The sequence below is a fragment of the Falco cherrug genome, chromosome 7, assembly GCF_023634085.1.
Source record: "Falco cherrug isolate bFalChe1 chromosome 7, bFalChe1.pri, whole genome shotgun sequence".
Lineage (NCBI taxonomy): Eukaryota > Metazoa > Chordata > Aves > Falconiformes > Falconidae > Falco > Falco cherrug.
The window spans coordinates 65,218,616-65,246,362 of NC_073703.1; the positions used below are offsets into that span (position 1 = coordinate 65,218,616).

The 27,747-nt window shown below is 56.0% G+C and overlaps 3 protein-coding genes across 19 annotated transcripts in view; 1 reads left to right on the top strand and 2 right to left on the bottom strand.

The window, feature by feature from the left end:
- TMEM63C (transmembrane protein 63C) overlaps positions 1-12,439 on the top strand; it is a 34,298-nt gene extending 21,859 nt beyond the window's left edge. For all 5 annotated transcript variants that reach the window (XM_055717194.1, XM_055717191.1, XM_055717195.1 and 2 more), the window contains exons 5-24: positions 85-172; positions 2,865-2,902; positions 3,322-3,464; positions 3,767-3,818; positions 4,254-4,362; positions 4,796-4,869; positions 4,974-5,054; positions 5,186-5,306; positions 5,419-5,552; positions 5,782-5,904; positions 6,387-6,540; positions 7,102-7,208; positions 8,015-8,101; positions 8,620-8,685; positions 8,795-8,957; positions 9,180-9,285; positions 9,494-9,661; positions 9,945-10,060; positions 10,227-10,298; positions 10,380-12,439. In XM_055717194.1, the coding sequence (XP_055573169.1) occupies positions 85-172; positions 2,865-2,902; positions 3,322-3,464; positions 3,767-3,818; positions 4,254-4,362; positions 4,796-4,869; positions 4,974-5,054; positions 5,186-5,306; positions 5,419-5,552; positions 5,782-5,904; positions 6,387-6,540; positions 7,102-7,208; positions 8,015-8,101; positions 8,620-8,685; positions 8,795-8,957; positions 9,180-9,285; positions 9,494-9,661; positions 9,945-10,060; positions 10,227-10,298; positions 10,380-10,592 (2,215 nt within the window). In that variant the 3' untranslated portion in view covers positions 10,593-12,439. The remainder of the gene's footprint in view (positions 1-84; positions 173-2,864; positions 2,903-3,321; positions 3,465-3,766; positions 3,819-4,253; positions 4,363-4,795; positions 4,870-4,973; positions 5,055-5,185; positions 5,307-5,418; positions 5,553-5,781; positions 5,905-6,386; positions 6,541-7,101; positions 7,209-8,014; positions 8,102-8,619; positions 8,686-8,794; positions 8,958-9,179; positions 9,286-9,493; positions 9,662-9,944; positions 10,061-10,226; positions 10,299-10,379) is intronic.
- Positions 12,440-14,895: 2,456 nt separating this feature from the next.
- On the bottom strand, positions 14,896-21,074 carry NGB (neuroglobin). Of its 2 annotated transcripts, XR_008733242.1 has the most exons (5): positions 20,860-21,074; positions 19,600-19,711; positions 17,927-18,046; positions 16,412-16,805; positions 14,896-15,274 (listed from the first exon to the last, which is right to left on the bottom strand). XR_008733242.1 is itself a non-coding variant. In XM_055716645.1 (4 exons), the coding sequence occupies exons 1-4, from the start codon at positions 20,964-20,966 to the stop codon at positions 16,659-16,661; spliced, it is 486 nt and encodes a 161-aa protein (XP_055572620.1). In that variant the 5' UTR covers positions 20,967-21,074; the 3' UTR covers positions 14,896-16,658. The 2 variants fall into 2 exon arrangements, 1 of the variants encoding a protein (XP_055572620.1); XM_055716645.1 differs by having other exon boundaries at positions 14,896-16,805.
- The window catches only part of POMT2 (protein O-mannosyltransferase 2), a 38,752-nt gene continuing 30,602 nt past the window's right edge, over positions 19,598-27,747 (bottom strand). For 3 of the 12 annotated variants that reach the window (XR_008733234.1, XR_008733241.1, XR_008733240.1), the window contains 2 exons: positions 25,984-26,514; positions 21,530-24,518 (listed from right to left, as the gene is read on the bottom strand). The gene's annotated coding sequence lies outside the window, so the exon portion shown is untranslated. The other 9 variants (XR_008733236.1, XR_008733232.1, XR_008733235.1 and 6 more) reach the window with 6 other exon arrangements.

Consider the following 27,747-nt stretch of genomic DNA (forward strand, 5'->3'; position numbering starts at 1 on the left):
GAGAAGCTTCTCCGAGGGTACTCATCCTCTCCTGTCTGCTGCTTCTCTCCTGCCTCACCTCTCCGCTGCTCCCCTCACTCAAAGTCTGACATCGCTTTTCTACGGAGAGCAGAGCGAGAAGGAGAAGTCCCCATCGGAGAGCAGCCCCCTGGACGCCGACAACAAGGATGTGGTGAGTGCCAGTGGCTGTGGCAGCAGGAGCCCAGTCTGGGCTCATCCTGGCCCAGCCCACGCTGCTCTTCACCAGAAACCCAGGTCAGAAGTTAAATGGGAGTAATTAAACCATCCAGGACAAGGTTTTCCGGCTTAGCACCCTTTAGCAGCAGGGTATTCCTGGGAAAGCTGGAGGGTTTCTTTGGCCTGGCTTGTTTTGAGGCATCTACTTTGAACGGCACCTTGGAGGGGATGCTCCCACCAGGATGAGCATCTCCCGCCTGTGTGGCCATCCCTGCTGGCTGCAGGGACCTAGTGAGATGCACGGCCAGAGCCTCACTGCATGCTCACAGGGATCTTTCTAGTCCTGTCAGGACAGAGTCCCCTGGATCACACCTCCTCCTCTGCTGTGGGGGCTTTAAAGTCATCCTTTGTTTCTCTCTACCACACTGAGCATAAACCAGGCTTTTCTGGAAACAAGCACAGATGGACACATTTTGCTGTCTTGTTTCTTTCTCTTTTTTTGGCAGCAAAAGCTCAAAAATCTGGTATGACTATGAAAAAAACGGCATAACTTATTAAAAAAAAAAACTAGGCAGGAAAGGTAAAGAAGCAAAATCCTTGCAAGTGGCAGGAAGCCTGTTTATGGGCTCAGTACTAGATGCTCTGGGCAAATGTATATTGCTCATCAAAAAATAAGTGAGAAAGACCACAGGGAAAGCCTGCACGGCTAAAGAACAGATTAAGGGAGATTACCAGAAATAAGAAGACATTCTTTTAAAACTCAAGCTGTTCCCAAATGTAGACAAGATGTAAAATACACTAAGGCAGGGAAAAGAGCAGTTTGGAGGATAAATTGTAGAGAGCCTAAAAGCAATTACTGGATTTTTCTTCATACCTCAGGAACAGGAAACCTGCCAGGGGGTTTGTAGGGCTGATGGATGCTGAGGATAGAAAATGCTTGCTGGAGAAGGCAAGAATGTGGCAGGAGAGCTAAATAAAGTTTTGGTGTCTGTATCCATTGAGGGGGAGCTTGGCCAAACTCCTGCTGGGGGCTCTTCTCTGTGGGGAAGCACTGGAGCATCCCTCCAGCAGCGGGTTTGGAGGATGAAGTTGCCATAAAAGCAGCCTGACAAATTCCTGTTACCATCATAAATTCCCAGGAGCAGGCACAGGATTTTTCCCTGAGATGAATAGCCAAGCTATTGACTGCAGTGTGCAACCTCTCTCCTGCAGGTGGGGATCCTAGAGAATTGGGAATCAGCCGGTAAATGCTGTTTTTTCAGGAGGGTTTCTGGAAAACCCAAGAAATCACAGCCCAGGGAGCTTGGGGTCTGCACAGACAACCTCCTGGGCACGGTTCTTCAGAGCAGAGCCCCGGAGCTGGGTTTATGAGGGGATTCAGCCTGGCTGTGCTAAGGGGGTGTCCGGCTCCCACAGAGCTGTCGGGGATGCAGGGATGCCTGCATCTCCAAAGCTTCCTGCTGTGGTCGATCAGATGAAGCCGAGTTGTTCAGTAGGAGGGAAGGTCCTGGAAGAGGTAAAGCCAGGGTATGGAGAGGAGAAAGAAACTGCCAGCTCTTGAAGGGCAGGGTAAGGGGATCCCACAGGGTGCTGCCTGGCATCTCTCCCATCCAAGGTCAGCATAAACCCTCCGGAAAGGGGCGAAGAGGAAAGGCCAGATGGCTGAGTGTTATTTGGCACAGCCATGACCAGGAGGACTGCAAAGGGACCTTGAACTTGCATGAACTCTGATGTCGGTAAAACATAATGTGTAGGGGAGAAAAACCCTAAAGTTGCATACGTAGTGACAGGGAATGAGCTATTACACGAGCTCTTACATTGTCCTGTATCACTCTATAGCAGTGCCGGCTCAGCGCTTGGCAGTGGACAAAAAAGCACGTTGCCTGTTAGGGACTGTCAGGGAAGGGGCAGAGGAGGAGCTGCTGGAAGCCAGGAGCCTGTTACAGAATTGGACCATGTTTCCCACTCCTCCTTGTTGGAAGAAGGGTTTGCCGGAGTCAAGAAGACGCTCAATATGAGTTATGCATCTTGCTCAACTTTATTAGTTTCTAACACTACTTGTATAGAACCGATACACATGCATATTCGTAAAGCAGAAATATAATTGGTTAGTAGTCTCTAAACGCGTGCAGTTCTCACACCCCTAATTATCATGACTAAAATAAGCATTCTATCCATGTAGCTAATTGTGTTGCTGTGCTTCAGCCTTGTAGTTTGTTACTCCCTATATTCCCATACCGGTCCCTATCTTTCTCGGCCCTGCACCTGCTTTCCCAGGAGCTGTAGCTTGTTACAGCCACGGCCTGTTGGCACAACATAATTACTTGGTCTCAGGATTCACGAATAGCTCAAGGCTACCTTTCTTGTTAACTTCAGCACAGCGACTTCAGCACAATTCTGATTACAGGCCTATTCTAATACCAGGCCTGGATTGTGCAGATCTTCAGAGATTCTAAGGCCACGCTTCTGCAGCCATTCTTCTACACCTCCTGAGGCTTTGCCACCGCTGCAGACAAGCCACTGGGTTTGGCATCGCTGGGCTGCCTTGGTCACTGCCTCCGTTTGCTCCCCGGTCCCAGGCACCACAGCATCTCTGCATGTGTCCCCAGCACGGGTCATGCCGTGACTCTCAGCCGGGGAGGTGGGGGTGGTCACCCCCAGCTCATTCCAACTCTTTTCCCTTCCAGGGATTCTGCTCCTGGCTCATTTCTATCTACCAGATGAAGTAAGTGTGTGTCCTCAGCATCACGGCTGTGCCCCACCGCTGCCAGCCCCTCGGGAGACAGTGCCCACAGGTGGTGGCCCATCACCTGGGGCTGCTGGGAGCAGCGGCAGAGGAGACCCCTCTTAAAACATCCCCCCTGGAGAGAAAGCAGAGGGCTCACCTCTGTGTTTCCTCCTGCACCTGGATCCTGTCCCAAAGAAAAGGGCTTCTACCTCTTCTGGTAGGAGCCAGTCCTGAACGGAAAGGCAGCCCGAGGGCTGTTCCTGCCCCTCATTCCCTCTGTGCCCAAACCTCATGTGCCACACGCAGGATGCCATGAGTTGGTGTGGGTTGTGTGAGGCTGGAGCAGCCAGTGTCCCCAGGGTGGGAGGTGGTGGGAAGGCACCACCAGTGCTCACCCCCACCCGCCTCTCCCCCAGGGACGAGGAGATTCAGAGCAAGTGTGGGATCGACGCCACCACCTACCTCTCCTTCCAGCGGCACCTCCTGGTCCTGCTGATGCTGGTCTGTGTGCTCTCCGTGGCTGTCATCCTGCCTGTCAACTTCTCGGGGGACCTCCTGGGTAGGTGCTTCCCCAGTCATGGGGTGGCTCAGGAGTGTGGTGCAAGCTCCCCCAGCCTCAGGGCGAGCACTGTGCCGCTGGGATGGAGTGCAGAACTCCTCTGTCAGGAGGCCCCACGTGAGCAGGAACCCACCATCAGCCGTGGGACAGGGGAACGCAAAAGGCAGGCAGCTTCAAGGCAGTGGGGGCTTGATGGGGACCTAGGAGATGGAAAGAGGGAGCAAAGACCAGAGCCACTAACCCTGTGAGCATGGATCTGCACTGGATTCCTCTAACCTCCCACTTCTCCTCTTCCCCTGCAGGACACAATCCCACCCACTTTGGTCGGACGACCATCGCCAACATCCCAACCCAGTATGTGGCTCCCGTGTCTTGGGGGGGCTGTGGGTGCTGCCGCTGTGGTGGGCACTGCTGGGAGCACCCAGGCATGGCACTCACCACAGCCCCGTGCTGGGGATGGGGACGGGTCCACGGGAGAAGCATGCTGCTCATGGTAGCTCTCCTATCTGTCTGCACCATGCGTGAGCACAGCCACAGCGACCAGCACGCTGGCACTGCTCGCCTCACCCCACTGCCAGCTGAAGTGCTCTTGAGGGCACTGGGCAGCCTCATACCTGTAATATCTCAGCAAACACCCTGGATGCTGCCCCTCACATCCCTAGGGTGGGGGTCCAGCAGCTGGCTCAGGGAGCTCCTGCTGGGTGGTGGTGGTGGTCGTGGGTGAGATGCTGAGCCCCAGGCAGGTCTGCCTGCCACAGCACTCACTGATCCCCTCTTCCCCTCCTCCAGGGACCGTCTCCTGTGGCTGCACAGCATCTTCGCCCTCATCTATTTCATCCTCACCGTCCTCTGCATGGCTCATCACTCTGTCCACCTTGAATACAGAGAGAATGAGAAGGTGAGCAACCACCCCTGCTCCAGCCCTGCCTTGTTTGGTGCTAATGGACAACTTTGTGCTTTATGGAAAAGGTGGTCCCAGAAGGTAGGGAGAGCTTTATAAACAGCCTGGGAGTGGGCAGGCAGGGAAAGATATGGCTGGTTTTCTCCAGCTTCTGGAGAAAGCCTGGCAGCCTGGAGGCAGATCTCTCTCTCTTGCTGCCTGGTCTCTCGACATTGAAGCTCTGCTGTGTCCATCTGGGAAGCGGCAGTGTCCATCTGTGCCCCGGGGTCTGGGCGTGGGCATTGGGGACAGCTGTGCTGACCAGTCTCCAGGGTGGCAGGTGGTGCCAGGCTCCCTTCTGCCTTCCCAGTGGCTGGGCAAGCAGGGTAGCAGCAAGATGTCCCACAGATCCTCTGCCCACCCACCGCCTCTGCCCCTTCCTCTCCCCCAGGTTGCCCGGACACTGATGGTTACCCACATCCCCAAGGAGATCACAGACCCTTCCCTTATCATCAAGCATTTCCAGTGAGTAGCGGTGTGCCGCAGCCTTGCCGGGTGGCTGGCAGGTGGGTGGCAGGGGCTGTCCCCGTCCCCCAGCTCCTGGTTCTACCATGTCCCTGTCCCCACAGCGAGGCTTATCCCAGCTGCACCGTCACCAATGTCCAGTTCTGCTTTGATGTGCGCAAGCTGATGAAGCTGGATGCAGAGAGGTGAGTGCGTGCAGGTCCCCGTTGCCTCTGCAGATGGGCGTACTGCTCCTGCCCACCGTGCTGAGGGACCCAGTCTGTCTGTCTGTCTGCCGCTCCCCAAATGACCCTCACCCCCACTGGCTTCCCGGTAGGCGCAAGGCAATGAAGGGGCGGCTTTACTTCACCACCAAGGCGCAGAAAGAAGGGAAGATCATGATCAAAACCCACCCTTGCGCCCGCATCTTCTGCTGCCGCTTCTGTGGCTTTGAGCAGGTAGGAGGGTGGGGACAGGGCTGCAGGCAGCACATCCCCACCACGGCTGAGTACGGCAGCTTGCCCGTGCCCCAGCCCCACCAGCGTGGCACAGCCCCGGCTGCTTCCGCAGGTGGACGCCGAGCAGTACTACGGGGAGCTGGAGGAGAAGCTCACGGATGAGTTCAATGCTGAGCGCAACCGCATCACACTCAAGCGGCTTGACATGGCCTTCGTCACCTTCCAGGATGAGCGAATGACAGCTGTGTGAGTGCCTCTCGTGCAACAGGCACGGGGACATCCGCTGCTGCTGGGGAACTGGGGCACCTCGCCAGCTTCTCCAGCCAAAGCCAGATGATGGGTCTGTCTTCTCTGTGCCACTGTCATCTGCGGCGATGGCCGCTCTGTTGGTGCTGTGGGAAGGGTCTCACAAGAAGTGGGCAGGGGGTCCTGAACCCTTGGTTTTGACCTGACCCCTGGCTCCCTCCTCCTGCAGGATTTTGAAGGACTACAGCCACATCCAGTGCCGCAAGCACCCTCAGCAGTCCTCTGTCACCACCGTGGTCAAGTCACACCACTGGGGTGTTCACTATGCCCCTGCACCCAGCGATATCATCTGGTGAACCTCTGTGGTGGGAGGAAGGGGGGCGAGCAGCCAGGGAGAGCCCATGCCTGTAGCTATAGGGAGCCCATGTAGCTGTAGGGAACCTGTGCCCATGTCTATAGGGCACTTTCCCAGGGTGACAGGGGCTGACAATCTCTCCTATAGCCATGGCAGAAGTCAGCAGGGGTGACTGGAGTGATCACCTCATGGGTGGCAGGGCTTGGTCAGGAGACGTTTGGGGTGCTGGCCAGGCTCTGATTTCTCCAGCCTGACTCCAAAGCCTTCTGGTGGTACAGACTCCCCTGCAGCCGCTCTGTGGTCCTGGGGGCTCTGCAGGTGACAGTGCAGCAGCGCGGGGATGGGGAGAGGGTGAGCAATGGCTGCCGGGAAGGTTGGTGTGGGTGGTGGGAGGCAGAGGTTTGGGGAGCTGGGGTGGGAGGCCCAGGACACATGGCTTTTCCTCCACACCATGTCTGACTTGTGCTTTCCTCTCACAGGGAGAATTTATCAGTCCGTGGCACATCCTGGTGGGTACGGTTCATCCTCCTTAATATCTGCCTCTTCGTCCTTCTCTTCTTCCTCACCACACCAGCCATCATCGTCAACACTATGGACATGTTCAATGTCACGCACCCTGTGGAGAGCCTCAAGGTAGTCCCTGGGGCCCTATGCCAGTTTTCCCAAAGGGTCTCCATTTCCAGGCTTGTCCGTGACGGGGTGGGGCACCAGCTCTACACTGGCCCAAGAAGATGAACCACACGATGGGCATCGATAAGAGGCAAGGAGTGGCCATGCCCCTGCTTGCCATCCATCCCCTTCTTGTTGTGTTTCCAGTGGCAGAGCCCTGGGGCACCTGTGTAAACCTGAGCTTTGCTGCTGGTGTCCATGGAGGAGGGCACGTTGGTGTCTGTGCGAGATGATAGGGGTGGGAAGAGCTCCAGGAGATGTTAGGAGCTGCCAGCAGCACATCTCCTTCCTGCTGATTGACCTGTGAGCTGTTGGGTGGGCACTGCGGCTCAGAGCGTGCCCGTGGTGCCTTTGGCTAGCCTCAAGCTCTTATCTCCTGAAACAAACGCCCCTGCTCAGGGAGGGGATGCCCCCACCTGCCCGTTGCACACACCATCCTGTGCCAGGAGGCCCAGGGAGCTGCCTCCGGCATGGCTGAGCTCTGACAGGCTCCTGAGGGGGTGTCTGGCATCTCTCCTCTTGCAGAACCCCATCATCACTCAGTTCTTCCCCACACTGCTGCTCTGGGCCTTCTCTGTCTTCCTGCCCTTTCTTGTCTACTACTCGGCATTCTTCGAGTCGCACTGGACAAGGTAAGGGGGCTGGCCCCCATACTGCCCCAGGGCTGCGGTGGGTGGGAGGAACCTCGGTAGGACTGGTGTGACCCAACCTGCAGGGAGGCAGGTAGTGGAGCGGCAGACCCGCCCCCCAGAACCAGATGGGTGATGCTCTCCATGGAAAAGAGCCCCAGGTCCATGCCCGAAGGAGCCGTTTCCTTGCCATAGCCCTGCACACTTCCAGGCTGCTGACAAAGGCAGGCAGAGCTGGTTTTAAGATGGCTCTGAAGGAGTTTGTGAAAGGGATGCTGTGACAGTGAACTGGCAGCGGCAGGGCCGTGGTCCTGCCTTGGATGGCACATCCCAGCGGTGCTCCCAGCCCTCCAAGGCCAAGGACGCTCAAAGTCTCCCAGCAAAGCTCCTACAATGTGCTTTCTCTGTCTTGACCGTCCACCAGCCCCAACCCCAGTGCCTGGTCTGCTGAGACCTTACAGGAGCTTTATCATCACCTCCCTTCCTTTTCCTGGGGGAAATGGGGGCTCCTGAACCCTGATGTAGACACCCAGCTGCCTCCTGGTGGGTGTCTGCACCAGCAAGGGTGGTAGCAGAGGGCAGGGATGAAGGAGGTGAGAGGCTGGGAGGACAAGAGCTTTCACTACAGCACATTGCTCATGGTGACTCTCCCCAGCCTGGGAGAAACTTTGCAAGGTGGCAGTAGATGCACACATCAAATGCGCGTGGCTTCCTGGGGTTGGGAATAACTCCTCGGTGAGAAGCGAGACCCATCCCAACCTCTCCCCCTTGGAAAAGTGCAACGTTCTCCTCTTGACTCCCCTCTGCAGGTCCAGTGAAAATCAGCTCACCATGCACAAGTGCTTTTTCTTCCTGGTGTTCATGGTCATCATCCTGCCCTCGCTGGGGCTGAGCAGGTACAGACCACCCTGCTGCACTGCTCTCCCTGCTCCCCGGCAGCCAGGAGGGCACCCTTGCCCCCCGCCGGCCACCCCCAGGGGACTAGGGGTGCACCACTGCTGAAACACAGCTGGCCCTGGGAGGGAACACTGGCTCTTTAGCCATGCCTCACTGCTCCCAGATGGTCACGGACAGACAGCTTCCCTGCGGAGGGGAGCAGAGCAGCTTGCCAGGCTGCCGCGGCTGACCCAAGGGTGCTGGTGGCACCCTGCCCTGCTTGGGGTCAGCCCTTAGCAGACCCTGAAAGGACCAGGTCTGGGATCTGCGCAGCCCTGGCTGCGGCGGTGTGGACCGTCCGGGAGGCGAGCACCCGTGTGGCAGTGGTCCTGTGTGGCAGAAGGGGCTGCTCTGACAGTGTAGGGTCCAGAGGGTCTCGCCCACCCAGGGCAGGGGAAAGCGTGCACCCGCAGGGTGCCCCCCCAACTGCTCTGTAACTCCCCCTCTTTCTGAACTGCTTCTATTCTCCTCCCTCCAGCCTGGACCTTTTTTTCCGCTGGCTCTTCGACACCCACTTTCTGGATGAGGCTGATATCAAGTTCCAGTGAGTAGTAGGGAGCTCCTGGACCTGCCAGGCAAGCAGGACCACCCAACACCAGCCCCCGGTGGCTCTCCCGGCTGCCTGCCTCTCACCTTCTGCATCCCTGGGGCAGGTGTGTTTTCCTCCCGGACAATGGCGCTTTCTTTGTCAACTACGTCGTCACCTCCAGCTTGATTGGGACGGCCATGGAGCTGCTCCGCATCCCAGGCCTCCTTGTCTACACCGCCCGCCTCTGCTTTGCCAAGTCTGAGCCTGAGCGGCTCCATGTCAAGCGGGTACGTGGCTCTGGTCAGCCCTGAGCCTACACAACCCCCAGCACAGCAGGGATGCACTCGCTGGAAACTCAGGCTGTCTTGGTCCTATGGGGAGGCTTGAGGGGACTTCTCCAGGCCTTGTAGGGGCTAATGGGGGGAGGCAATCATGTGGGCCAGGGTGCAAAAGCAAGTGCAGCCTTTGCAGCAGCACGGGCAGTAATGACGCTGTTGGTTGTGCCCCAGAGCCAAGCCTACCAGTTCCAGTTTGGACTAGAGTATGCCTGGACCTGCTGCATCTTCTCCGTCGTCATGACCTACAGCATCACCTGCCCCATCATCGTCCCCTTCGGTGAGTATGATCCCATGCTCGTGGTCCTGCTGCCCCCAGCCATGCAAAGAACAGCCTGTCCCAACCCCAGCAGCAGCATGGGAGCACAAGCTTCCCACACGGTACAGGAAGACACCCTTGGGCATCATCTCCTGGGCCTGCCCTGCTGTCCTTGCCCCCTGGCTGTCCCCAGTGTCCTCCCCCTAAATGGCCCCTCTCCTCCCACCAGGGCTGCTCTACATGCTGCTCAAGCACATGGTTGACCGGTACAACATTTACTATGTGTACATCCCCACCAAGCTGAACCAGCGCCTCCACGTTGCTGCCATCAGCCAGGTGGTGGTGGCCCCCATCCTCTGCATCTTCTGGCTGCTCTTCTTCTCCGTCCTGCGTCTCGGTAGGGAAGATGGGGGCTGCTCCCGGCCACTGCTGAGGGTCACATCTGATGTCTGGGGGGACAAGCTGCTGGTGTCACCCCTGAATTAGGCAGGGCAGGGAGGGTGGGGAGGGGGGAAGGGATGCTGGAGACCTGGCAGATGAGGGGGGTATCAATCAGCTACTGTTTTGGGAAGGGGGTTGAGAGCTTGTAAGACCCAAAACAGGCACCAGCCGGAGGCTCAGCTGGACATGCAGCAGGTCCTTGAAGACTCCTGTGCTGCCCCAGTGTCTCTGTGCTCTAGGTCCCACCCGCCCTGTCACCCTCTTCACCTTTGTGGTCCTCCTCTCCTGCATCTTCTTCTCCTTCTTTGGCCTCTGCCTGAAGAAGCTGCAGCCACGGAAACCCTCCAGCTACCAGGTAAGTGCAGGCAGCTACCTGTCCTGTTCCCTCATCCCAGTACATCCTCTCCTCAGCTCTCTGGGGTGCACTCGCCATGGGGAGTCTGAAGCGGTGCTTGGCTGCACCCCTGGCTTCAGCTGGGGCCCCCCAAACTGTTGTTTCCTCCTGGCCTCCCTCTCCCCAGATGTCTGACCAGTCTGAGGGCGCTTTCAACGATGTGGAGCGGAGCAGCGTTTCCTCCACCCCCAACTCCAACGTGAGTAGCCCTCCCCACCCCTGCCGTGGCCACCCCTCCTCGCTGTCCTGGGCCCTGACCCCCCACTGCCCCCTGGGGCAGCTCTTCGTGGCCACTGTCCTGCAGGAGCCCGAGCTGAGCCTGACACCGGCAGCCTCCCCCGCACACCAGTCCTATGGCACCATGGGCAACCATCTGGAACCAGCGGAGGACGGGGAGGATGGGGGGCTGCAGAGCTTCGAGACGGAGCTGGAGTCAGTGGAGAGCGAGTACAGGAGTGGCCCCGTGATGGAGAGCCAAACCCGCTACCAGTGAGCATCCCCACCACCGGGGCAAGGACTGGCCATGCCAGGAGTGGAGGACATGCCGTGGGGTAGGAAGGAGCCTTCCCAGCACTTGTGGGGGCCACCTTGTTGACAGGGCGAGGGGATGACAGGACTGATGTGAGGGGGAGACCCCATTGCATGGGAGGTGGCGGGAGGCTCTGCCGGTCCCTTCCGCTGCCCGGACCGGCTCAGCCCCTGCTGTGCCCCCCCCTCCCCACCTGCCTCTTCCAGCCCATCGCGGGGAAGAAGGGGTGCAGTCGTGTGGGGAGAGGACCTGTCTGAGAGGCCATGCTTTTGGAAGCAGGAGAGAGGCCCCTCCGTGAGGGGAAGCGGCCCAGACAGCTCATACAAATGTGCCCGCCCCCACACTGTCCCGTGGGTCCTCAGTGGCAGGGGACGGCCACCCCCAACCTTTGCTTCCCACATCACCCACTGCTGGCGGTGGCCATGCCGCTGCCGCCCCCGTGGCTTTGCCAGTTAAAGCAGGGACTGCTGAGCCACCTGCGCTTTGGCAGAGGAGGCGAGTGCCCGGGGCTGCTCCCACAGCAGCCATCAAAATGCAAGCCCAGCTCTTCCCTGCCCTCCCACCCCATTCCTCCCTCGAGCCCGGCTCTTCCCCTCCCTCCCCCCCCCCCATCCCTCTGTCCCTGCTGCACCATGCCTGCACCCTTGGGTCCTCAGGGAGGAGCAGAAGGTCAAGGGATGAGTGTGTTTAATAGCTGTGAGAGCAGCTCCTCGTCATCTCGCACCCCCTGGCAGCATCCCCCTTGTGCTCGCACTCTCCCTGGGGCTGGTCATGGGACCCCGCATGTCTTCATCCTGTTGCTACAGAAATGGGGGAGGCTGGCAGGATCCCGGCCTCGGGGTCCTGGTCCACCGCATCCTGCCCTTGCCCACCAGCCGCAGCCATGGGATGCTCCCCCAGCAGCCACATCACCTCTCCAGCGTGAGTCCTGCTGTGGTCAGTGTAAATGCGCCAGCTCCTGCCTGGGCAGCATCCCTGGGGTTTTCCAGCTCATCTGCAACATCCATGGAGGCCCCTGGGGATGACGGCAGATCCTCGCCCTGCTCAGCTCCCCTCCCACCAGGCCAGCCCCCCTGGGCACGCTGGCCCCTCGCTCAGCCTCACAGCTGATTTTCCTGCTCCTGATTTTCCTGCTGGCTGTAGAGCAATTCTAGTCACCATCCCGGGGCCGTGCAGGGAGGGCAGGGATGACGATGCAGCTCTGCTGGCACCAGGGCTGTGAGCATGGGGAGTGCCACTGTGCAAAGGCAGGTGCTCGGCCATGGCACTGCTCAGGTTACTGGTGCCACTGGGGGGGGGGGGGGGGGGGGGGGAGGGGCATGGGGTGCCAGTATTGGGCAGGGGGCTTACAAGGCAGCCCAGCAGCGAGCTGTGCGTCTCTGTTGGACTCAGGTGGATCCTGGGACATCCCATGGGGCTGGTGGGTCTCCGTTCCTGCATGTTGGGGCACACTAGCTGTGGAGCGGTTGCCTCGGCAGAGCCTTGAGCTCAGCTGCTCCCTCCCAACCCCAAAAAGCACCCTGCGGGGCTCACGGCTCCCTGCCCAGGTGCCCCTGGGGCTGCCTACGGTTCAGCCAGCCGCTGCCCTCACTGCCTGCTCCGGGGGCAGCTCTGTCTGGGGTGGGACGGGGGGATGCTGATGGCCTCTCTCCAGGTGGGAAGCAAGTGCCTGCGAGCGGCACTGTGTCCTTGGGAGCTCAGGCTGCTGGTCTGATTGCCCTTGGCTGCCCCGCTGTAGGAATGTGCCAGAGGTCTGTACCTTCTCGTGATTTATTGCTATGACCGTGCCTTGAATAAAATGACTTCACCCAGCTGCTGTCTGGTGTCATCACCCCGTGCATCCTGCCTTGTGCCAGGAGAGGGGGGACCCTCACTGCTGGAGCCTGCGAAAGTACCCCAGCCCCTTTCCCCAGCTGCAGGCTGCTTTTGACCCGTACTGTGGATATCTTGCAGAGACTTCAGGGGTGAGGAGCCCACTTGGACACCTCCCCACTTGCAGGCACCTTGCTGCCCACCACGGTCCCCACAAAAGCAAAGGCCAGTGAGTGGACTGAAGCAGCAAAGGCATGGGAGAGCACCCCCCTGAGTCCCCTCGGAAAGGCCGGCACAGCCTTTGGCACCACCCCAACACTGGGAATGGGGTGCAGCCCCAGGACAGGCATGTGCCTCCCCTACCTGTCCTCCGCCAGCTCCCACCCCACGGGCAGGGCTGGCTCAGGACACCACCAAAGGGGCACACATTATTGCCCAGAGGGAGCAGGAGGGGAACCTGGAGCTTTTCTGGGACCACAGCAAAGAGCAGGGGCAGTGGGGGGTACCCATCCCATCTTGGGATGGAGCAGATGTTCCCGAAGCTGAACTGACCAGCGAGTCCCGGGGAAGGGGGTGAACACCATTCTGGAAGCCCTTCTCTAGGTTTTGAGCAGACAGCACTCTTTTGCTCTCCCCTCCTCCCTCCCAAAACACATTCTTTACACCTGCATCCCTACTTGAATGATTTGCCTCTGGTTTCAGCAGGTCCCTCCTGCCATCTCCTCCATGGCTCCCCTGGGGTCAGCCCTGCCTGGCCTCCAGCAAGGGGCACAGGGTGGGCTTCTCTTTGGGTAAAAACCTGGAAAATTTAAAAAACCACTCCTCTCATCACACACACCCAGAGAGGCCCCTCAGGGTTTGTAATTAACGGTAAACGGGGCTCAATGCGGGGCCTCGCTGGTGCGGGGGAGCTGCGGCAGAAGCCCTGGCTGTGAGTGAGGGCTGTAATTGCCCCCCAGCCGGCGGTTCCCCTGGCCCTCACGCCAGGGAAGCTCATGGCAGCCTGACGAGGCTTTGCAAGCCCCATCACCCCGTGCCCCCACCACGCTGCCCCTCAGAAACCCACTCACCTGATTACAGCCAGTGCGTAGAGAAGTCCCTCTCAGCCGGGGCTGAGCAATTGCTCGGTGCCGGGAGCATCCCTGCCGGGCAGCAGCCAAGGCAAATGGGTGCTCTGGGGGTGCCGTGGCAAACCTCCATGCTGGCCCTTCCCTGCAGCACTGGGGTTGGGCTCCCACCCCCAGGCCTGAGGCTAGCAGCTCTGTTCCAGGCCGGGAAGAGCTGGAAAAATTATTTTAGTAACAAACCGCAAGGAGGGTTTCTTTGCCTTCAAAACATCACCCAAGGCAGAGCAGCGCAGCTTTCCCAGCATGCTCACCTGTGGCAGGGCTGGGATTTCCAGCCCTTAGGAGATGCTATTACAGACCCTGAGCTGGCTTCCCTGCCCTAGGGACTATCCTTCTTCAGTGCCAAGTCCCCAGTTCCGCCAGGGCTGGAAACGTACCATTTCGAAGGTAGAACACGCCCTGGGAAGGGGCAGCCAGGACCCCCTGCATCCCCAGGGGCTGCTCCCTGGGGCAGGGCTGCTGGGGTGGCTCAGCAGCGTGGCTGGCAGGGTGGATGCTGCATGGAGCTGGCAGCGCTTCACTGCCAGGCTGTGCCCTGCTGCCGCGGGCAGCCAGCAGCGGGTGAGCCGATGATATCTCAAAGAACAAAAGCAGCAGCTGAACAACAGAAAAGGGATTTTAGGCTGATTGCTTAAAACTCTAATTCCATTAGAGATCATTAAATTTGAAGGGTAATGAGCAATCAGCAGCAGGACACCTTTGCTAGCCCCTCCGCCGCTTACCCATTCAATTACTGTGTACAAAAGCTCCCAAAAGATATTTGGTGCTGGATGCCTTCTCACATCAGTCAAGCTGGACTATACAAGCGCTCCCAGTGACCAGTATCTCCAAAGCTAGAGCCAACAAGAAACCAGTAAATACCCTTCTCCGTCTTTTTTTTTTTTTGGAGGCAGGGGGGTCTTGCTTGGGCCTTTTATATTAAAATAAGCATAAGGCAGCAAGAAGGGCTGAGACTCACTGTTGTTGTTTATTAAACAGTACAGCTGGGTATAAGAGGCACACAGAGGAGTTCAGTTCTCTTGGGAGTTACACAAAACGTGGTACAGAAGAGAAGTCAAGGAGCTGGGAAAGCTAGAGGGAGCGGGGATGGTTTGGGGCAGTAACACCCACATCCCATCCATCACGCAGCTGCCTACTTGTCACACAGAGCCAGCAGGTCCCCCCACGATGCCGAAGGCTGATGCCCCAGAACAGGGTTGCAAAGAGGACGTCGCCATTCCCAAACCCTCCTGCCCAACACTGTGCTGTCACAACTAGCATCTCCCCCCCCCCCCCCCCCCCCCCCCCCCCCCGGCTCCTCCATCCCTCGCTGCCTGGTCACCTGACCCAGCCGCCAGGACACACACCACCACGTGGCAGGACTGCAGGAGCAGAGCCTGGTACCACAGGGAGGACAGCGAGCATCCCACCTCGGGCTGTTCACTGCCTGTTCCACAACACCCCTCAGCTCCCCTCCCAAGCACAGCTGGAGGGCTCCTCGCTTGCTGGAAGCCCACGGCCACCACCAGGCCTGGTGGCAGGGAAGTAGAGCCCCAGTTCAGACGGCACTCCACCGTCCTCTCTACAACGTGGGGCTGGGAGACCTCAGCTGCAGCTGCGAGGAGCAGGCAGCCCTCTCCTGCCCCAGAGTGGAGGACATCTAAGTATAGGAGGAACGTGCTTCTAGAACAGCATCATCCCAGCCCTCAACACCAGGCTTCACGTGCCCTGAAGGAGCAGCAAAAAAAGGGTGCTGTCTGTAACTGAATACTTGCTCCATGTCCTTGCCCTGGGGCTAGTGATAGCTGGAAACGTGGTTCTGCCTGTCCTACAGTGACTTCCCCATGAAGATGAACTCTTCTCCAAAGTGCTCAAGTTCAGCTCCCCCCAGAGCCCTCAGATGCTGCCTCTCAGCCATTTCCTAAGATTTCTTCCAGCAGATGCTGTCTTCTCACTCCTGTCCTGACACAGCACTGCTGCACACACCTAACTGGTTGCCTCGCTCTGCTCCATAGCAGCTGTGCCTTGAGTATGGCGGGGAGGGATTACTAAAGGGTGAGGAGCTCTGCAGATGGGCACTGCGTGCAGCTGGGAAGCACTCCAGGTCCTGACAGCATCAGCAGAGAAATTCCAGCTATCCTTCCTCTGGCCAAGAGCCAGAACAATTTCTGGAAGCTGTTGCCATGACATGGTTGCAACCTTCATTTTTATTTTAAGACCTCTTTTCCTTGTATTTACTTCATTCTCCTTAACACAAAGCAGTAAAGAGCCACCACTGCCGCTGCCTTTCAGCTGGCTCCGAGGTTAAACCAACCAGCCAAACCAAGACAAAGCCTTTCAGCTGGCAGCCCGGACCCACTAAAAACAGCCTCACATTGGGGTTAACGTGACCTCACTGCTTGAAGCATCCCTAAGGAAACACACCGAGTTGTGGCCAACCTGACATGAGGAAAAGGCATGGGTCCCATCCAGGGGAGAGGCAAGGCAGAAGAGAGCACCAGGATTAACCATCTGGTAGTGATGTGTTGGCGAAGGGAGAGGGGGAAAAGCTCCCTGCAAGGGTCGGGGAGGACAGCGGCACAGCACGGCCAGCTCCCACCTCTGCTGCCTCTGCCCTTGGAGGGAGCCACATCCACCATTGCCAGAGCTGAACTGGGCACAGCAGTGCAGGAGGAGCGAGCAGTGCCAGACCAGCCAGGTCTTGAGTGCGGCAAATAGAATCTTGGGTAAATACGTCTGACACTAGCTGTCATCTAACTAGGGTTGGTAGCAAGAGGAGGGAAGACAAGCCAGCTAAAAACCAGAGCAGGTACGTGGGTGTTGGTGCTCCAGCTAGCCCGAAGGAACTTGGGGCAGGCAACGTACCTGTGCTGCAGCACTCCCAGGCTTCGCTGCAGACATACCCTGCCAGCCCTTAGCAAAGGCAGAGATGTGGTCGTGTCGAAGCAAGGCAGAATCACTGGGAGAGCCCCGAAGCACACGTGACTGGAGAAGACAGCGATAGGCTGGTGCACAGAGAAAGACAGAGGTGGAGAGAGGCAGAGAGCGTGGCGTGAGTGCTCCCCTTGCCCAGGACCACTGCGTGGTCAGGGATGGGGATGGCTGGCAGGATCTAGTCCCCTTTCTGGGAGGGTCCCCAGCCACGTTGCATGGCTTTCACCACAGCACCGTAGAGTTTGCTCCAAGCCTCCCGCACATCTGGGCTGAAGGCAGTGCCAAGGCATTTCTCCAGCATGTACATCAAGGACTCGCCAACAGTCTGCAAACCAAACAGGGAGGCAGTCAAGCTCAGCACTGGGGGACGACACATAGCCCCTTCTCTCACTTCACCACCTTTTTGGACTTCTCCCATTTCAGGGCAGCTGTTCCTCTTCCACCAACAGGGCCAGGCCACCTCATCCCTGGCTGCCCCTTCCCCAGCCCTATGCTGGCCCTGACCCCACACCCCACACTCTGGGTGAGCAGGGAGTACAGGCAGGGAGCAAGGGCTGACACAGCACATGTAACGCCAGGGGAGAGATACACATCCATCTTCCGTGGCTCCCAGATGCAGGTGGCCAGCCCTGTCCACTGGCATAGCAGCAGATCAACAAAGCCGAGCAATGCCCTGATGCCAAGCCAGTGGGTCAGACCCCAGGCTGGATGCTCAAGGTCTGCCTCGCAGGCTTCTCCACAAGGCGCTGCTCCTCACAGGGCTGCAAACAGCCCCATCCAGGAGCACTCACACACTGAGCACAGGGCTGCTGGGGATCAGTACCCCAAGCAAAGGGGACCCTGCTCCCTCTGAAGAGGACCAAAGCTAGCAAGGGAGCCATGCACTGGTTAGAAACCTTTCCTTCAACCTGCCATTGCCCGCTGCTTTATTCAGCATTTCTGTTCATGCTTGATGGCAGGAGAGGAGTAAGCAAGGGTGTAATACAGAGGACACTCCTGTCTTAGTGCCATCAAGGAAGCAGGGGCTGAAATGCAGCAACCCCACCTCCGTGCAGACACAGAGAGAGGTGGGTGCTCCCTTTCCCAGATGCAGTGTGGTCTCCCCAGAGCATTTGATGCAGAGATCCAGGGCCCAGGGCAAAGGCTGAGCCTGCATCCCTGTGTCACAGGAGAGACTGCAGTGCCCTAAACTGTGGTCCTCTTTGAACAGGGGAAATGCCGTGCTCCACTCTATCCTTTCTCCCTGGGCTTACTGGGGGAGGGCATAAAGCAAGGGGAGCTCAAGGGTTTTCCCTGATCAAGCCAACATCACTACACTGGTATCAGTCGCTCGGGGGCTGCCCTGAGCCATCAGCTTTCTCTCCAGCCAGCTGAACCCAGCAAGTGGGTGCACAGGGATAGGGACAGCCAAGGGCAGCCACAGCGGGACAAGAGAGGATGTCTCACCGAGAAAGATTCGACCTTCACACCAACTGCCTGGTGCTTCTTGCCAAGGTTGCAGAGATACTCTTCCAGGCAGGACAAGTTCTCCAGGTGGTTCACAGCAGCATCGATCACCAGCATCACCTGCAGGAGCACAGAGGCAGAACAGCATGAACAGCAAGGTGCTGCTGCCCTCCCAGAGAAACAGAGTCTGACCCTTTTGCTTCCCCCTTCTCAGTTCGACCACCTCCCAGCCCAGCAGATGCCCCCTGAGCTTTCCTTTGCTCTGCTGTGATCAGTGCGTCACATCAGTGAGGCATGCTGGCAGCAGCACATACCACATCCTTCCATAAGACGCTGCCAGAGGTGTCACAGCAAGCAGCATTGTTGAGCTCCCTGTCCCAGAGGGGGTAAACAGCCCTAGAGCAGATCAGTTACAAATTAAGACATAATGCTGATGCAGTCACTAGTCATCTTAGGACCCCAGAACAACTGCAGGGGAGCCCTGGAAGATGTCAGGGCTAGAGTTTCCAACTGGAAGTTGCCAAAATGGTGTAATTGTGAATAAGGCAACTCCAATCCTAAGATCAGCCAAGGTATTTTGAGGAGATGGGGTAGATGGTACAGCTGTGAGACCTGGTCTGGTAAAGCATATACCACCATGGTCTCCCAGGACCATGAAGAGTATGGTAACCAGACAGAGAAGGGTTAACGAGGGATGAAGGGAACAGACACACCAAATTAGAAGGAGATATTAAAGCCAGGGCATAGTTAGCTTGACAAAGCCAAGAGGTGATAGAATTGTGCTCTCTAATTTCAACAGGCAAATTATCTCCAACAAGAGCAAAGAGCTATTTCAGCTCAAGGCAATAATAGCAGAAGTAAAAATGGACTTAACTTTGCCAATAAACAGAGGCTGGAAAATAACAAAAAGCTTGCAGCGATTAGAGGAGCGCAGTCCTGAAACAGCCTCTTACAGGGAGTAAACACAGGCAAACGAGGCACCAAACTGGTTTAAAGATGGAGCCAGACAGTTTATGAAGTCATCTTCCAGCCATGGCTGTGCTCTACCCCAGTGTATCTACTCATCAGGGCTCCGCAAATGGTCTCTGCTGCACCAGGTATAATTCTGCCCGTGCTTGGGCTCCTCCAGATAACAGCAGAACTGCTCCTCTCCCTGTTTTGGGGGGAGGTGAATGCGTATCACAGCATTCCCCCAGAGGCTATGCAAGAGATACTGTGGGACTTCCGGCTCTGCAGCTGCAACAGCAGCATCTCCACGGGAGTGGGTCTGTGGGAGCAGCCTGACCCACTGCCCAGCTCTGTGCCACCTCCTGGTCAGGATGTGGCCAAGCAGAGGGCTTCAGTCCTTGTCTGGCCAGAAGTGAGCTCATTGAGGCACTTCAGCCGTAGAAGAACGGGGCTTCCAACTTTCACAAAAGGCAATCCACACTCAGAAGGCGGCGTGGAAATCAGCATGGTGCTTCTTATCCACCACAGCGTACACCCTCATCCCCTCCCCACTGTGGTAGGGCACTTTATCCTGGTAACAGTACCTTCTGCTAGCATGACTAACCCCCTGCAGTCACCATCTCAGGAGATTTCCCATGCATCCCCCAGTCAGATAGACCACAGCCCCAAGCCATCACCTAAGGGCTACCTCCTCCACAGAGGCTGCGCTCCAGCCCCTCTCTAACCTTCTTGATGTGATCCAAGAACTCGGGGGCAGAGAGGCACTCCTGAGGGCTGGCAAACTGCTTGCAGTTGTACTGGAAAAGGGGCAACAGGTCAGGGTCCAAGTCAAACAGCCTGCAACAGCAAAAGAGAAACCCCCATCTTCTCAATTCCTCAGCTTTATTTAGAGTCCTGCTCTCCCCAGGAACAACCCCATCAGCAGCACACCTGCAGCCCTGCCTCTGCCTCCCTCTTCACCTGTAAAGGACCCTGAAGTTCTGAAGAGTCTCAGCTTGGGGCAATCTCTGTTTCCCCAGCCCACAGCCCCAGCTCTCAGACACATGTTTATGGCACCCGAGGACCAGCCCAGCTCACTGCAGTTCCTCCCAGCCTGGCCTCAAAGTCTTGGTTGTCATCTCATGACGACATGATCCCCTTGAGTCTCAAAGCTCCCAAATCCAGGGAAGGCCTGCAAGCTCCAGCAGCTGGCTTTCCTATTTGAACAAGGTGGGCATGTACAAACTCAGCTAACGCCCCACTCTCCCACATCATCACCAGCTCCCTTAGCCTCCCTGCCGGTGTATGCCAGGGTCTCAGTAGCAGCCACGCAGGCAGATCTAAGAGGCTCATGCTGTCCATGGATGCCACAGGGAGTTCAGGGAAGCCAGCCTCTCTTCTCCCCATACTGCACGCTAAACTACCGCATCTCTCTCCCCTCCACTAAAAGTCCTGAACAACGATGCTGTCGCTGCTCTCAGCCCTGCTCTGCAAGGTTTGGCTCCCACCTGCTACACCCCGCTCCAGAAGCTGGTCATCAACAACCTAGTCATCCTTTTTAAACGACTTTTCATAGATTATTCCCCCCGGCCTTTTTTTTCTTTTCCCATAATGGAGACATTAATGTACCCAGGGGAGGCAGGGAGGCAGGTGTCTGCCGTTCCCCTGGCACGGCGTCTCCCCCCCCCCCCGGGGCCAGGGGGCTGCCGGCCGGGGGGCAGCAGGAGCGCCCCTCCACACGCTCCCCGGCACCGGGCGCCCCCCAGCAGCACAAGCCCCGGTGACAGGGCGGGGGGAGCGGCGGGCAGAAGCGCACGGAACGGCCCGCCGCCTCCCTCCATCTCCCCGTAACAAAGTTCTCGCTGGCGGGGGCGGGGAGGGGGGGAGCCGCCCGGAGCGGGCACCTTCCCCGCGGGGGAGGGGGGGTCCAGCCCCCCGCGGGCCGCCAGCCCCGGGAGCCCCGGGAAGCGGGGGCCGAGCCCGTCCGCCGCCGCCGCCCCGCTCACCTGGTGAAGAGGACGAGGCCGTGCTGCACCGGGCTGCCGCTCAGCCGCCGCCAGCTCTCCCGGATCAGCGCCCGCTGCCTGCCAGACAGCCCCATCCCGCTCGCCATGGCGGGGCCGGGGACCTGCCCCTCGCCGCCCGCGGCCGGGCGCTGGCACCGCTGGCGGAGGGGCCGCCGAGCGGCAGCCGCCCGCCCCTCGCTCCGCCGCTGCCCCCCGCTCACCTGGGGGGGCCGCCCCCGCGCCCCCCGCCGCGCCGGGCACCCGCGCTCCGCCCGCCGCCAGCCCGGCGCCCCTCGCCCGGCCTTCCCCGCCGCCCCGCCGGTCAGGATTTAGGTTTCCCACTCGGGGGAAGGGCAGGAAAATTCAGAAACAAATGCCCAGCCACCGCCAGGGCGGGCAGAAAGTTCAGCTCCTTCACGGCTGACATTTCCCCAGCGCCCTGGTTTTCCAAGCCGAGCAGCGCGGCGGAGCGGTGCCGGCGAGGGACCACCGCGACCCGGCTGCCTTCGCTCACCGTTGGGTTCGGCACGGCTCCCTCCGAACGAGCGTCACTTTGCTGTGGGGGTCCTCAGCGATGCTACAGCAGCCTCTCGCTCTCGGCCACTTCCACTGAGATTCAGGGTGCCCGGCAGCCCCCTGCTATCTCCACACGCAGATGCAGTCCAGACACTGCAAGATAACATGTTTAATATAAAGCTAATTAACCCAGCTGCACCGGGCAAAGTTATTAACAACAGAGCAGAAGACATGTCATCTTTGTCAATCATGTTCAGAACACCCAGCTTCTCTTTACTGTTCAGACAAAGGGAAGCACTGCTGTTAATTTGGCCCTGGGACTCGGGCAGCGTGGAGGAAACAAAGCGAGAAGGAGCCAGCGAGGTCTCAAGCAGCACAAACAGAAGCCAGGAAAGCCAGAGCAGTCGTGCAAGCAAAGGTTTTCGGGAGGATGCGAGAAACGCCAAAGCACAAATACTACTGAAACCATCACACTCTGCTCTGAAACAATTGCACTGATCTTATTACAAGTTCTGGTTCTATACATCAGACTTATTTCTTGTAATTAGGAGGGAAGACAGCAGCCTCTGACCCAACCAGGAGCACGTTGACTCAGTGCAGGCAGAAAGGAGGCTCTTCCCATCAGAGTACTGAAAATAATCCCTGGGAAGAGACAAATTCAGAGGCACAATGCTACATCCTCAGCCCCAGCCCCAGCTTGTCTCCCAGGGGCCTTTCTCCTAAAAAGCCAGTGACAGCACTGACTGCCGTGACAGCAGGAAGCCACCAGAGACGTCTCTGCAAGTGTCAGAATAAATTACCTGTTTTCTCAGGCTTTTGACACCTCGCACTCCCGGGCAGACCAGGCAAGATGCTGTATAGGAAAAGCTCTATATACATTGGAGGAAGCTGGAGAACCCAGTCATAAAGCTGGGCTCTTGAAGCGTCCAACACACTCACAAAGAAATTGAACTGTCTGATGGGACTAAGGAGCCCCACAAATACTTACAGATCGCTGGCTACCAAGCCAGTAAACAACTCATGTTCCAGGTATACTGTGTTTTGAATGCCATTGCTAGAACAGACTTAATGACAAAGGTCCCAAGTGCTGGAAAGATGCAAATGGCTTCTGTTAAATCATGGTTCCTGTTAAAAGTACAGCATTTTAGCTTTCATGATAACCTGGACAAGCCCCAAAAGCATATGATCTCCACACATCTGTATTCCTAGAAAACAAAGGATAAATAGAAAGCATTCAATAATAAAGAAGTCAACAGCTGCAGGGCCATCTCATGGCCGGGGGGGTCAGAACATGCAACCTGCCAGCTCACAGAGCTTCAGTGCTTCCTGCTGTTGGCCACCATCTTCTGGTCCACGACACACTCCCACTAAAAACAGCATCTTAGCTGTGTGGTTGCAAAGGAAACATTCACAATGGGGACCGATGATAAATCAGTGCGATGATAACTGCTGAAGCTGCAAGGAGCCTTGAAAGGGCAGCAGGAAATAGGAGGTTAATTTGAGCAGGCTGGTGAACACAAGCCCAGTAGTGCCAACGCAAACATCAGCCTTTAGCTACCTTGCAGCTGATCGAGCGCACCAGCAAAGAGCATGAAATGTCACCCTGTGTGCATCTGCACAAGCTGCTCCAACATTTCAGCCAGTTGTCACAACCACAGACGTGGAGCTTCACCAGAGCCTGGCTGGACAGTTCAGCCCGACCCTGCTAACAGGAAGGGGGAGCGGAACAGGTGGGCAGTGCTGTGCTGCCAGGGCACTGGAAAGGAGAGCAAAGAGTCCTCCCTAGACCACAGGATACCGAGGAGCAGAGTTGAAGCACGTATGTGCAGTCAGAGCAGCAACCGAGGCTGAGTATTTGCCTAGCAACATTTTGAATATATTTAGAGCTGGCTGATAGAGGAGGAAGAGAAGCACCACAAAAGCAAGATGTCATTAAGAATGATCAGCTCCTAAAGCTTAGTTGGGATGTAGGACATGTTTCCTCAGGTCCATGCAGGCACCATACCCGGGGCAACAACAAAATGCAGGTTCAGCCATTGTTCCTGATGGCAAGGGTACCTCAGACAATAGCAGTAAAGCCATGATGGCAAGGGAAAGTGGTGGCTCTTGTCCAAAGTCTTCCCCCCTGCACCTTCCCTCTGTGCTGCAGATGGTGTCTGCATGCTGAGTACTCAGACAAAGCACAAGTGTCAGAACAGAGCAGATATAGCAGCAGCGAGAGTGCTAAGCACGACATGTCTTCTTCTGTGGCACATACAGGTGCCCCAGCTGATGGAAGGGACAATGGACTGGTCATAGCCCTACCCACCTGTTGGCACCCAAACCCCATGCTTCTGACACTCGGCAGAGTCCAAGAACCTAAGAGAGCTAATCCCGTCCCTGCTCCCCAACAATAAATAACTCCTTCTGGGGAGGGTAGGGCACATTCAGGAGCAGTTTGCCCACCTTCCCTGCTCCTCTGACCAGTGAATCCATCCTTTTGCTGCTTTCTGGCACTGGTAAACGTCCTCTCCCGTCCTCTCCCTTAATAAACCCAGCAGTTTTTTCCCTGTGACAGCGCAGACCTTCCAACGCAGGAGGAGGGAGCTGTAGGGAGGGACTTGAGGTGGGAGGCAGGGAGAGCTCAGGGGTAAGAAACATCTGAACCACCATTCACATGATTTAAAAGAGCAAGGGCTCAGGAGACGTGGTGTTCTTCCCTGTGTGCAAAGTAGCTTCTCCCTTGCAGCTACACAGCTGTCAGAAGAGTTCCTCCTGCTGCCATGGCACTGAGATGCAGACAGCACAAGTGGAGTCCAGAGAGGATTTAAAGTACAAGGAAAAACAAACAAGCAAACCTCCCTTCTTGTTCAAGTGTTTTGTGAGCCTCCAAGCATGAGGAAGCCCCAGGATGCATCAAAAGACTGAGCACAGCAAATGTTTCCATGGTCTGAGGGTTTCCTGTGATGGTCCCCAGCTCCCCTGACTCCACGTACCTAGCCTGGCAGCTCAGCTCTTTTCTGAGATGTTCCTGAATTTCTACAAGACTGTCCCTGGAGCTCGCATGAGTGAAGAACCATCAGGTCAGCAGCACAGACTGCTCCAAAATCCACTGTAGGCCACTAGGAGAAAGGGGAGGCAGATTTCTGCAGAAACTCACTGACCTGCAAAGAGAATTATAAAGCTCTTTTGTGCTTTGGAAGAACACAAATTTATAAGGTTTTTAACTTGCTGGGTCTTGTTATTGTAATCTACAGCCCCTTCAAGTTACAGTATCAACACCAACCCTTGCCAAGTGTTGGCTTTACTTATTCAGTGCCTCAGTTTACCCACAGGGAAAGCAAGCTGCCCAAGCTCATAAAAAAAGTGTGACAGAACTGGGAATAAGCTCACAAATGCCAGCCCCCAACCCCACACTCAGGGCTCAGGGTGCTTGGAGAACAGCCCTCCCTCCCCAGGGACGCCCCATTAGCCTGGCCCAGGGACAACTGCTTCGCACATGTTGCTGTGGCACTGCCAGTTTCCATCCCAGCTGCTGTATCAACAAACCCGAATCCCCCTTTGGAGTCCTGCTCATTTCCAATTCTACATCTCTAAGTTTTCATGAATAATGCCACTCTGATCTAGCTGCTTAGTGGCTCCCTGCTCACCTCAGATATGGACTCCTGGGCTTAGCTAATCCCCTTTCTTTTCCCTTGCCCCCAGTCCCAAAACCACAAACCATGATGGCTCCTCTTTTCCCCAGGCTCCCATCCCCATCCTCAGGTGGGAGCAGAAGCCATGCAACATTCCCAGCAGTCTTCTCAAGCTACTCCCTCAGGCCATGGAGCAGCGCAGCTCAGTAGCAAAGCAAATCACGAAATACAATTGCGTAACAAGAAGCAAAAGAGATGCAGGAGGGAATAATCTTGCTTATAAAATGATTAAGGCAACAGCTGCAGAGCTCGCTGGCTGCCACCATGCCTGCAGGGAGAGCAGGGCAGCACTAGCAGCCTTGAGGATTTGGGCTAAGGGGAGAGGGATAGGCAGATGGAGGAGGAACAATGTGCAGGAGAGGATTCAACAGCAGAATAAAACAAAAACACGTCTTTTGACTTCGATTTGCTACTAGATATCCTCAGGTTCATCTTAGATCTCCCAGAGCCAGCTGGGAAAAGTTTGTACAGGTAGGTGAAAACAATCCAAGGCTGACGGGGCATGAAGCGGGGAGAGAAGCCAAAGGGGACTACACAGAGAGCTGCTAGCCTGAGTATTTTTGACTTAGGAGGCTATTGAACCAGGCCTGACACTTTGAAAAGCTCAGACTTTACCTCAGTTGTTATTCACCTTGTGCTGTCCAGCACAGTCATAATCCACCAGTTGCTACTCCGACCACCAGGCTCATGTTCCAAGAAGCAAACTCTGCCTTTTGTAAGTGACACTACCAAGTGAGTTCAAAATGCCTATCTACCATGTCAGTCTGACAAGCTGAATTTGATCATAAGGCGCAACTATAGAGGTACGCAGACTCCAGGCTGGTGGGATGCAAGCAGCTCTCCATTCCTCATTAGCTCAGCATGGCACTCTAGCTAATCTGCCTGGCAACTTGGCAAGCACCGTGTCAGCACAGTTACCTGGCTTCTGCCCTACCTAGGGATGGTGCACATGGGCTTGGATTTTCCTCCAGTTGTCCTTATACTCCTGGACTGGATCATCCTTCAGCTGCTGAAACATGACAAAAGCTTGGTGAAAGGATCCTTACTCCCTGTGGATCGTCCTCTGTAGTTTCCCTGCTGCATTTGCCTTGTTTCAGAAGTGCCATTGGTGCTGATCTCTGAAGCGCTCATTGATTGTCTTCTTTCTGATCTCTGTCTGTTCTTTCCCTTCTTCTTGCAGTTTGAATTGCCACTATCGACCAGGGCATCTCCTACAATCATTTGATCTACAGCAGTAGTCTCAGAGAATAGCATCTTTGATGTGATTTATTAAAACAAAGATTCTGCATTTAATTGCATCCATTCCTTCATGGCAGGGCTGTGATAGCATCACAACCTTTCAGCTTTGCACTCAGCCATCTGTTTTCAAAGCAAAGCCCATGTGTTATTGCTTCTATGTGTGGGATCCTTTCCTGCTTGAGGTTGTCTCCTCCTCACCCATCTAAGCCATTCCAGTTTTGGGGCTCTGTCAAAAATAATTCTCCAGTTCAGTGAGAAATTTTGCACCTGCAAACTCCAGAGTCAAAAAATGCTTAAGCACTGAATAAATACTGTGGTTCTGTCTTGAGGAGAATGATGTATTTAAGCTGCATCATAAAACACTTTCCAATCCATTAGTAACTAAATACGATGTTAAACAACAACTGTTAGCAATAAAGACTTAAAAATCAGCAGGCACAGATAGCTTGCACCCACGAGTCCTACAAGAGCTGCCTGAGGCTATCTCCAACCCACTTATTTATTTTTTTAATAATGCTTGAAACAAAGAAATTTCAGCAGACTTACAGAGTATAAAATGTGGCAATACTCAAAAAGGCCAAACAAGATGATTAAGTAAGGAAGAAACTAACTAGCCTGCATAGAGAAAATAATGAAAAACCCAGTAGGGAATTTATTATAAAAGCCTTTGAAGATGTGTGTACAACTTTTCAGAGTGATCCATCTGTTCATGCCTTTCTGTCTCTGCCAAGTAGTGGTCTAATTCTTGATCCATCTCTTACTACCTATGTCCTGACAGTTTTTCATTAACTTTGATATTCCCCATTATGCCTTCATTTTGTGAAGCAGCTCTTTTGCTTTCCCCCTCCGCATAACTTTCATAGCAGCCTCTAGTAATTAGAGCTCTCACTTGCTAGATGCTTCTTTCTTGTATTTGAAGTCAAGTAATAACTTGTTACTCAGCTTATCTTTGGCTCTTCCCAGCCTTGCTTTGCACTGGCATAGTTGGTGCTTGTGCTCCTGTTGACCTTTATTTAAATACTGCTCCTGAGACTTGCTTCAATGGGAATTTGCCTGCAAGTTATCAAATTGTTTAAATTCATTTTCTTCAGCTGCACTGGCTTTATTTGGCTGTTCTCATACAGTTCACAAATGTCAAATAAAGATGTACCACCTTGCACATGCTCATTCTCACCTCAACCACTTTCCCCACTTCACATCTAGTTTCCTTCTCTACCTTGTAACCAAATAGTTACTGTCCCTAAAGCATTCCAAGGGATCAGCACACTCCCAGGGTGGGACTCAGCTGGCCCAACACAGATGCCTTCATATGGGCAAGTAACTTAAACTCCCTTTCTGTTTACCGGAGAAACCCAGGTACTTCAGAACTACCTCATGCTAAAACGCACAGTGAAAAAAACCCAAAAGGTCAGATGAACGAAGCCTGAAAACTACCTTTTGTCAGCTGCAAGACAGCAGG

Excerpts from the sequence above, each read along its gene's own strand:
- NGB (XM_055716645.1), bottom strand. The coding sequence starts at position 20,966 with ATGGCGAGCGGGATGGGGCTGTCTGGCAGGCAGCGGGCGCTGATCCGG. Across the intron at positions 19,712-20,859 it reads GGCCTCGTCCTCTTCACCAG|GCTGTTTGACTTGGACCCTG; the intron begins GTGAGCGGGGCG and ends TTGCTGTTGCAG. Across the intron at positions 16,806-17,926 it reads TGAAGGTCGAATCTTTCTCG|ACTGTTGGCGAGTCCTTGAT; the intron begins GTGAGACATCCT and ends TTTGGTTTGCAG.